The 10,000-nt window shown below is 44.7% G+C and overlaps 1 protein-coding gene across 1 annotated transcript; it reads left to right on the top strand.

The window, feature by feature from the left end:
* Positions 1-2,538: 2,538 nt before the first annotated feature.
* LOC147471419 (uncharacterized) lies at positions 2,539-6,915 on the top strand. The gene is made up of 6 exons (XM_086539391.1): positions 2,539-2,964; positions 3,111-4,162; positions 4,403-4,779; positions 5,388-5,480; positions 6,364-6,468; positions 6,853-6,915. The coding sequence occupies exons 1-6, from the start codon at positions 2,867-2,869 to the stop codon at positions 6,913-6,915; spliced, it is 1,788 nt and encodes a 595-aa protein (XP_086395517.1). The 5' UTR covers positions 2,539-2,866.
* The last annotated feature ends 3,085 nt before the right edge of the window (positions 6,916-10,000 follow it).

The following is a 10,000-nucleotide window of genomic DNA, read 5'->3' as shown; positions in this document are numbered from 1 at the left end:
ATAAACTATCCTGTAATTTGTACGGTTTTATGAAGGGAAATGGAACATCAAATTATGCAAGTCAGTGTTTATCTAATGATGCAGAGCAGTGTTGGATTTTTGTTGATTTATAGGCAGCTTTTGATCAAGCTAATGAAGAAGTAACAGGAAAGTTGCTGAGATAGGAAAGCTTGTGTATGGTTTCCGGGCGCTTTTTCAGAGGACCGAAGTTTTGAGTTAAGTACTCCACAGGAAAGTTTATTAAGCCCAATGCTCTTTAATGTATCAATGAACAGAATAACTTCAGAGAAATATTCAGAAAATTATATGTACATATGATATATTGATAAGATGGACGTTTACAAACAGCACTGGACAGATTTACTGATCTGCATCAAACATTGAGACTGGTCATAAGTAAAGAAAAGGTGAAGTTTCAGAGTAAACAAAGAGATAACAGAAGCTTATGATAAATGACATATGTTGACATATAGGTATGCACATTGGCTTTACTGCCACAAGCAAAGATGCTGGAGTAAATCACGTACTAACGCAGTGCACGGTACGACTGCGGCCACTCAGGACACTTCCCTGTCGCAGGATAGGAGCTGGAGACTCTATGAGGGCTAGTCTTCATCAATGCAATAACAGCTCTGGTGGATTATGCAGCGCCAGCACTTTCAATAGTCTGGGAAGGCTTCAGAAGTTTGAAACCATGCAGAATGAAGCTACCGTTTTATCCTCGGGCGCCAAAGGTATGCTCGGATAGACATATTGATAACAGAGACAGTGTAGTGATGTGCTTCGCCCCAGCCATCCCTCCAGGACCAATGCACGAGTTTCCCTTTGACGCCACGAGGGGGAAGCGGCGCCAAGAGATGGCGTTGCCCTGGAGGGCCTACTACTCGCTCCCTCCCTGGAAGGAGGGTCTACCACATGCTCCCTCCCTGGAAGGAGGTCCATAAATACCCCTGCGAGGCCCTGGATCGTGAGCAGACAGCCTCTTGCAGATGAGCCCATAGCTCGGCAACGCACTGCTCACAACGTGTGCCCTTTTGGCACTTGTTGTTTTTTCTCTTTTTATTGCCAATTTTATTGTGTTTTAAGGGTTGCGGCCATAGACAAATTCATGGCCAGCCAAAAGACGAACATTTTGAATATGCAAGGAGGAGAGACCTTTTGTGTTAATATATTTATATAATAATAAACTATGATCGGAACTTTTATATTTTTCAAGTCCTTCCTTTTTTTGGAAAACACTGAAATAAGAATGTTTGCCTGACTCTAGCCACGCCTGCTCGGCAATGTCCTGTGTAGGAACTCTTTCTTTCTACATACAAACTGACATACACTCATACACATACATAACATACATTTTACACGTCTTCGACTGTCTCGCACATACACGGGTGCTGATCCCTTATCAGCTGGTGGCAGCCTACCCCTACACAGGACGAGATTCACGTTACCATAAATTCAATCGGGAATTTACTTTGGGGCAAGGGAATGTCTCGGGGAATCACTACAGCTCTTATTTATTTTTGGTGATCAGCGGTGGGATCTGAATGTTTCAGGCAAGCATTAATTTCAGGTATTCTTTCATGTGGGTTAAAAGTTTGTTTCAGGGATTAAAAGTCCAGTATTTTTGTTTAGGTAAAGGTCTATTTCATTAATTTAAAGTAATGGGTAAACGAAAGCTGCGGAGAGGGTTAGTTGGTGAGTCAGAGGCAGGTCCATCGGGAGAATCTTCACGAGACGATTCCAACACGAGTGGTGAGTTGACCCTTTTGCCCAGAGAAAACATGGACATTTCATTGTTTGACGAGTTGCAGACTCAAATTAATAGTCTGAAAACTCTGGTTAATGATTTGCAGGTAAGGAACTCTGAATTGGAATTAAAATTAGAACAGAACAGGGCAACACCAAGTACTAGTGAAGCTTCTTCCCGTGATTTTGTTGAATATGTTGTACAGAAGGAAGCGGTAATTATTTTTAAGGCCGAGACCTCTGCTGCTCAACCACTTAAAAGGAATCAGGAGGTAGAGAGTTGGATCCGCAGCATAGAGAACGTAACTAGACCTCCCACTGATTCTGCCTATATTCGCGCGGCGAAGGCTTCTTGCAGAGGGACGGCAGACTTGATAATAAATGGACCCCTGTTTGATAGAATTGTAAGCTGGGAAGAGTTTAAAGTAAAGTTAAGGGTTAAATTCAGGGGGACATGTTCTGCCACAGACTTTTTTAGAATACTTGAAGGATATAAGTTGAAGTCCGATCAAGCTCCTCTTGATTTTTATGTTCGTTTAGAGGGTAATATATACCAAGGTTTTTATGATTATCCTGGAGCCATAGGGGATCCTGACGAATTGATCAGGAGGGTATTTTTAAGAGGTTTGCCATTTTGGTTGAGGGAAGCTTTAGTCCTAAAGGAGGATGGTTCGTTGTCGGAGATTGTCGATGCTTCTCAGAGGATTTGGAACCTTCGAGTTGGTGTAAAAGGCGAAAGTGAAGGTAATGTGAGTACCCCAGAGACAGCAAGTGAACCTGAGTACCCAAGGAGAAGTTTACGTCCAAGGCAAGTAGCTCCTGTTGAAAGGTATTGTTCTTACCACAAATCTGACTCCCATGATACAGCCGACTGTCGAAGTCGTCAACTGACGAGGTGTTTCCTGTGTAAGAAGGAAGGACACTTTGCCAATAGGTGTCCCTTTCTCGCGGCCCGCCGGGACGAAGAGGTTCCAACCCCAGGCGCAGGACCCCAAGGAACCAGTAATGCCCGTGAGTAGCCAAGTAAAACATGGGAGACCCATAGTACACTTACAGGTTAATGGTCAAACGGCTGAAGGATTTGTGGATACAGGATCAGAAGTGACTATACTTTCCCGAGATGTCATGGAAAGGTTTAAAATACACCGACCCTTTTCATCATCGAAAACCCTGCGAGGTGCTTCGGGACGACAGTTTCAGCCTGAAGCGGAAGCGACGGTAAGGATTGAAATCGCTCCTCATGTCTTCTGCTTCCATAAAGTATGTATAGTGGATGAAATATCTTTCCCAGGTGATATTTTACTGGGCATAGACTTACTCAGAAGGTTCAACTTCCGGCTAATTTCATATCACTCACCCCTTAGAAAATATATGGTGTTTAATGGCGTGAAGGTGCCGCTCACATATTCCGATGCCGCCTCAAGGGAGGTGCAGGTGATTAATAAGACCATCCCCGGAAGAGAAAAACCTGGTTCAGGTGGACGGACGTGCAACATGGGTGAGGTAGAAAACAGCGTTGTGGTTCAGAAGACAGTGCAGTGCCCTCCCCATAGTGGTGTTTTTATACATGGACAAGTACAGAATGGAACCAGGCATCCGGAGGTATGTATCTGTGGAATTACTGACCGTGTATTAGTGCCTAGGACCGTGGTGACTGTAAAAACGAACATGGTTAACGTGTGGGTAGTGAATGATGGACCAAAGCCAGTGACACTTAAGGGGGGTATGATTATCGCAAGAGTTGAGCCGGTAGAACAGACTTTTCACCAAGACTCTGCTTCAAGGGAAGTGCCTCCTAAGAACTTTGTGCCCACTAGCAGGGAGGATAGTGATGGGGATTCTCTAAGCAGTGTTACAGAGGAATTCATCGACGATTTCGATGACTTTTATGGGACCCAAGATTTCGGCTACACGGAGGACCAATACACCGTCTTCCCTGAAGTTAATTTCGAAACGCACACTGTGGGTGAGACGGAAGCTAGCTTCGACATACCGAAGGAGAAGGTAAACCATCTTACAATTGAACAAAGATATCAATTGTTTTCTATTTTAAACAAATTTCCCAATTTATTTAAGGAAGGAGCTCCACTGGGGAAGGTGCCAGGTATTACCCATAAGATAGTGACCTCCAGTGATATCCCTCTGAGGACCAGACAGTGGCGTCTTCCGGAACATGCAAGGACCACCATAAGGGAAGAGTGCGATAAGATGCTTACTGGTGGCATCATCGAGCCTTCAAAATCTCCTTGGTTGTCCCCCGTGGTTCTGGTCAGAAAAAAGGATGGGCAGGTAAGATTCTGTATTGACTTTAGGAACCTGAACAAAGTAACGATTGGGGATGCCTATCCAATGCCCCGTATAGACCAGACAATTGATGAACTGCATAACACTGAGTGGTTTACTGCCCTTGATGCCCGTTCTGCTTACTGGACAGTGGAAGTAGATCCAGAGGATAGGCCTAAAACGGCATTTTCAGATGGCCACCGACTTTTCCAGTTTGCCAGGCTTCCTTTTGGACTCGCCACGGCCCCATCCACCTTCCAGAGGGCCATCAACACAGTATTGGCTCCAGTCTTGGGGAGGCATGTGCTAGCATACCTGGATGACGTGGTGGTTTACTCCCGTTCGTTTGATGAACATCTCGAACATCTGGAAGAAACTTTAGACCTTCTCAATAAGGCTGGCTTCTGCCTAAATGTCGGTAAGTCCTCCTTTGCCACTCATGAGTTTAGATTCCTGGGATATCTCATAACCCAGGAAGGGATACAGCCAGACCCCGCAAAGGTAGAGGCCATTAAGACCATGAGGCCCCCTCAGAATGTGAAAGGAGTCAGACAGTTTTTGGGCTGTACAGGATTTTTCAGAAAGCATATCCCAAATTACGCCATGATAGCCACCCCACTCACCTCTTTAACCAGGAAGGGAAGGTCATTTCAGTGGAAAGAAGAGCATCAGCAGGCATTTGAGGAGCTGCAGCGACGGCTGATGTCGGCACCAGTCCTCCGGAAACCCGACTTTAACCGTCCCTTTGAGGTACATTCCGATGCATCACAAGTAGCCATCGGCGCATGTCTCATGCAGCGAGACGGGGAAGGGGTCCCTCATGCTGTTGCCTATTTTTCAAGAAAGCTTAGGGAGGTAGAAAGGAGATACCCAGTGATTGATATTGAGGCCCTGGCAGTTGTTGAAGCTGTCAGAAATTTTGATGCATATCTTTATGGCAAATCATTTGTGATTTATACTGACCACCGGCCTTTAGTATATGTATTTAAACAGGTCACTAAATCGATCAGGATGACAAGATGGTCCCACGAACTCTCCTTCTACCAATACGAACTTCGGTACAAACCAGGTGCTTCCCATCATGTACCTGACCTCCTAAGCAGAGCAGTAGCGGCAACATCTCTTGTCATGGACGCCCAGAAGATTGCCGAAGAGCAACAGAAGGACCCCCTATGGACTGAGATTATCCAGTACCTTCAGGAACGAAGACTGCCCCGACGAAGAACCCCCTTTCCATTAGAAGAGTTCGAGGTAAGCGATGGCCTGTTGTACCATTTACGTCACCTTCCAGACCGTGTGATCCAGCAGCTAGTGATCCCTCGCACCATGAGGGATGAAGCAATAAGATCGGTGCACAGCGAACCAACAGCAGCCCACCCTGGAGTCTACAGGACTTACACACGTCTGAGAGACCAGTATTACTTTCCTCAGATGTTGATGGGCGTCAAGAGGTTCGTGGCAGCATGCCCCCAGTGTCAACGGCGAAAAGGAGTTGCGGTGCGAAGGGCTAAATTAAGTTCAGCCCCAGAGGTGACACAGGTTATGGAGAGGGTGTCGGCAGATCTTCTAGATTTGCAAGGATCCCTGAATGGTTACCGCTACGTTCTGGTCATCGTAGAACATCTTACCAGGTATTTACAGTTAATACCTTTGAAGAACAAGGATGCAGAAACAGTGGCTAATGCATTTGTGGAAAAATATGTGACGCTTTTTGGACCTCCTAATACTCTAGTAACGGATTCTGGGGGCGAGTTTAAAAACCGTCTATTTTCCCAGGTATGTGAAATGCTTAAAATAAAGTTGGGATATACCACGGCTTTCCACCCACAGGCTAATGGTATGGTTGAAAGGAGTAACAGGGTTATAAAGGATGCCCTGGCTACCCTGGTAGGAGACCACCCGGACGAATGGGATGAGCTCCTTCCGTACGTCCGTCTCGCCCTGAACACGGCGGTACACAGGAGTACCGGACAGCCGCCGTTGTACCTCATGATAGGGAAGGATGGTTATTTCCCTGTAGGGCTGACGAACCGGCAGGAGGTTGATGAAGGATCCGCTCAACGGTTCCGCGAAAGGCTCAAGGAGGCTCGAGCGGTTGCAGTGGAAACGGCCCGTCGCGCACAGTCGATATGGGCCGAGGACTACAACCGGAGAGTGCGGCAGAAGTTCACACCAGCAGAGGGTGATCTTGTCCTTGTCAGAGAGTACGCCCGCCGGACAGGGGTGGCAGGCCGAGCTCTTGGTTCCCGGTGGAGTGGCCCTCTGCGGGTGAAGAAGCAGGTAGGCCCTGTCACCTTCATCTGCCAGTCGACGCAGCCGCCTTACCGAGAGAAGGGTTACCACTGTAACCAGATGAAGCAGTATGTGGTCCGAGAGGAGCTAGAGTTCTTCCCCGAGGCTGAGGAAGGCGATGGAACCGAGGATCCGAGTGTTCCCGGTGTGAGCAACCGGGAGTGAACCAGGGTCGACAACCTGATGTAGGTATTGACCTGTTATCCCTGATGGTTGTCCTCTTTTAAAGGAAGGGCTAAGTGTTTCGCCGTGTAGTCTTTTAGAGCGGGTTATCCCTGTCTTGATTTTTTTTTTTGGCTCTTTTTATTTTGGTTAATTTTAAGTTTTGATTTTGTTTTAGGTTTGGGTGATTTTTGTTCGTTTCAGCCAGTTTTTAGTTTTATCTTGTTGTATTGATAATTTATTTTTTTTAATATTGGCTGATTTTTATGAAAGGTCGTGGTTCTCTCCCCTTTTTATATTTTACATTCATTCTTTTGCCTGGATGGTGTTTTTACTGTGCTCTGCATTAAAACCCCTTTTATTTCGCAGTTCTTGTTGAGTCCACAGGCCTTGACGATGCGGCCTATGAACTTTGAGGGGGAGGAGTTGTAGTGATGTGCTTCGCCCCAGCCATCCCTCCAGGACCAATGCACGAGTTTCCCTTTGACGCCACGAGGGGGAAGCGGCGCCAAGAGATGGCGTTGCCCTGGAGGGCCTACTACTCGCTCCCTCCCTGGAAGGAGGGTCTACCACATGCTCCCTCCCTGGAAGGAGGTCCATAAATACCCCTGCGAGGCCCTGGATCGTGAGCAGACAGCCTCTTGCAGATGAGCCCATAGCTCGGCAACGCACTGCTCACAACGTGTGCCCTTTTGGCACTTGTTGTTTTTTCTCTTTTTATTGCCAATTTTATTGTGTTTTAAGGGTTGCGGCCATAGACAAATTCATGGCCAGCCAAAAGACGAACATTTTGAATATGCAAGGAGGAGAGACCTTTTGTGTTAATATATTTATATAATAATAAACTATGATCGGAACTTTTATATTTTTCAAGTCCTTCCTTTTTTTGGAAAACACTGAAATAAGAATGTTTGCCTGACTCTAGCCACGCCTGCTCGGCAATGTCCTGTGTAGGAACTCTTTCTTTCTACATACAAACTGACATACACTCATACACATACATAACATACATTTTACACGTCTTCGACTGTCTCGCACATACACGGGTGCTGATCCCTTATCAGCTGGTGGCAGCCTACCCCTACACAGGACGAGATTCACGTTACCATAAATTCAATCGGGAATTTACTTTGGGGCAAGGGAATGTCTCGGGGAATCACTACAACAGGACTGTAAGAAAAAAAAAACAGAGAGTAAGCGAGATTAATGTCTAATCGGCCATCAGGTTAATGGCCGTGGCCAGTGGTCTTAACAACATCAGTATTTTTTTTATATAGACCAGGCAAGTGAGGATATACGAAAGAGCTGAAAATAGTATCGATTATTATGGCTCAAATGAAAATTGACATTCTCTTCAGACATCTTCCAAAGTCTACCATGGGAAGATGTGGAGCTTAACGTAGATGTAGACCCCCCTGTATGGAGATGATACATAAACTAGGTCAACTTAAACCAAGGTATGTCCATGAAGTAAAGAGTCTAACACACCTTAATACTGTTCATGTTTACTTCGATGGATCAGTATTGGAGGATGGCAGAGCAGGGTGTGTGGTCATAACACAGTTCACCGAGGATGACACGGTTACCATAAGCAGTGGGGGAAGACTGAATAATCATGTATCATTGACGCAGGCTAAGTTATGGGAAAATTTGAAATGTTGAGATCATTAATAAAGATACATTTATCCTTGGTGATAACAGGGGAGCCCTAAGCTCACTTAGTAGCGTGGGTCCTGTGTTTGAGCACATTGCTAACGAGTTCCAATTGACAGCTCATAGGCTGCGAGGTCAGGGACGTGTGATTATAATCGTCTGGATCCCATGGTATGTAGGTATCACCTTTAATGAGGACGCAGATGACATAGTGAAGGAGGCGGCTGGGTAACACGAGGTGAATATTAAGTGTGCTCCGATTTTTTAGCAGGCAAGTAGAAATATCAAGAGGATACAGTTAGACGATGACGAGACTAGGAAAGGCAAGTCGATTGGGACGAGCAAAACCTTGCAACACTATATGTATCTAGTGATGAACATTCACTGATGAGAGTGAATGCTATGTATATATGATAATTAGGTTAGAGTATAGATAATATTGGGAGTCAGGTGTTCCAACAGGTGAACATGATTAAAGAATGCAGGGTGTGTATGTTACAAGATCACATACCTTAGCACACAGAAACGCAGAGATAGCTGGTTGCCCTGAACAGGCTGTATGGATGATTAAAAATTACCAAATAATTGAAATTTTGTATCAATCACATGATTATATTTAGTGATTGTACATATAACACTGTGACATGCAAATACCCCTTTTCCTTGAATTTATCGTGTTAATCGCTCTCCTGAAATGTAAACACTTGGGTGTCTAAATTTATCTGCCTTATTTACGGTTTACTTTTCAGTATGTTAATTTACTATGTTAGCCCAGAGACAGACTAAGATGGACCAGATGATGATCAAGTAAATGGGATTGCAACCCCGTCCAGGGTTTTTTTTCACCTACCTACGTGTTTGAGTTCGCCCTGTGGTTTGCAACACAACTCTTTGGTGCCTTATTCCAACAAGACGGGTGGGTTAATTCTGGCTCGGTCAAGTTGTCTCCAACATGAAACAGTGGCTTTGTATACCCACTCATAACCCTTGTAACTATTAAGCACAAGCTCAACTTTGATCGCTGGTTTCCATGGTGGGTGGGGGCATGAGAGGGGGTGAATGACTATATGGCTATCAAGCAAACAAAAACCCTCTTCTGATTGATAAAAAATGTTAATGACAATAGCGGTGACTTGGTTATGGCAGTCATTCTGAAAGACTGGAAAAGTGTGGAAGGACTGAGTCCTGTGCAGGAAGTTAGTTGGGTTAGAAGTGGGATGGACGGAGGTTAGGCAGTTGGCCTTTTGGTTTGAACGGATGGGCTCCTCAACTCATATCACTAGAATGGCACGTCTTTTTTGCATTTTGATTTATTATTTTGTATTTTATTTTTATTTTTTAGAAGTTAAGCTTAAATTTATTTTTAGTGTAAAATATAACTTTCCTTCTGTTCAATATGGTATTTATTCTTGTTAATTAAATAAGCCCTGAATGTGCCTCTGCAGTCTGGCTTTCTCTTTTCTCCACCTATAAGTTACGGCACTCAGCCTCATGAACATTAACCACACCTTCGACACCCCTACATATACACACATGTGTACTTCGCTTTATAAGATAGGTAGAGTTCCATCCAAGTCGTTAAAAATCGACTCACTACATCTCGACTGTTTCGCAATTGCCGAGATACTGTATCACCTCCGTCTTTATGTGCACTTGCTTAATACAGTGTTCTACGATTATTTTTAAAGACCCATAAATAGTGCTATCTTGCGAGTGTTTTACGTTATAAAATCTAATTCATTTCATTACTTTTGCACACATGGTCACTGTTCACCGTCACCTTTTCATTCAACCATTCTTCTCGAGGTAGCTTATTTTTCAAATCTACCTGGAGGAATATGTGTCATGATATCAATGTATGGAC

This window comes from Penaeus japonicus, unplaced genomic scaffold (genome assembly GCF_977035675.1).
Source record: "Penaeus japonicus unplaced genomic scaffold, GWHDUDI00000001_assembly GWHDUDI00000008, whole genome shotgun sequence".
Classification (NCBI taxonomy): Eukaryota; Metazoa; Arthropoda; class Malacostraca; order Decapoda; family Penaeidae; genus Penaeus; species Penaeus japonicus.
This window is presented reverse-complemented; position numbering and strand designations above follow the sequence as displayed.

Bases quoted from the DNA above. Each gene is read 5' to 3' on its own strand.
- LOC147471419 (XM_086539391.1), top strand. From the start codon at position 2,867: ATGTCATGGAAAGGTTTAAAATACACCGACCCTTTTCATCATCGAAAA. The intron at 4,780-5,387 runs GTACATTCCGAT...ATCGGTGCACAG, and splicing joins ACTTTAACCGTCCCTTTGAG to CGAACCAACAGCAGCCCACC. The intron at 6,469-6,852 runs GTGAGCAACCGG...TTTATTTCGCAG, and splicing joins AGGATCCGAGTGTTCCCGGT to TTCTTGTTGAGTCCACAGGC.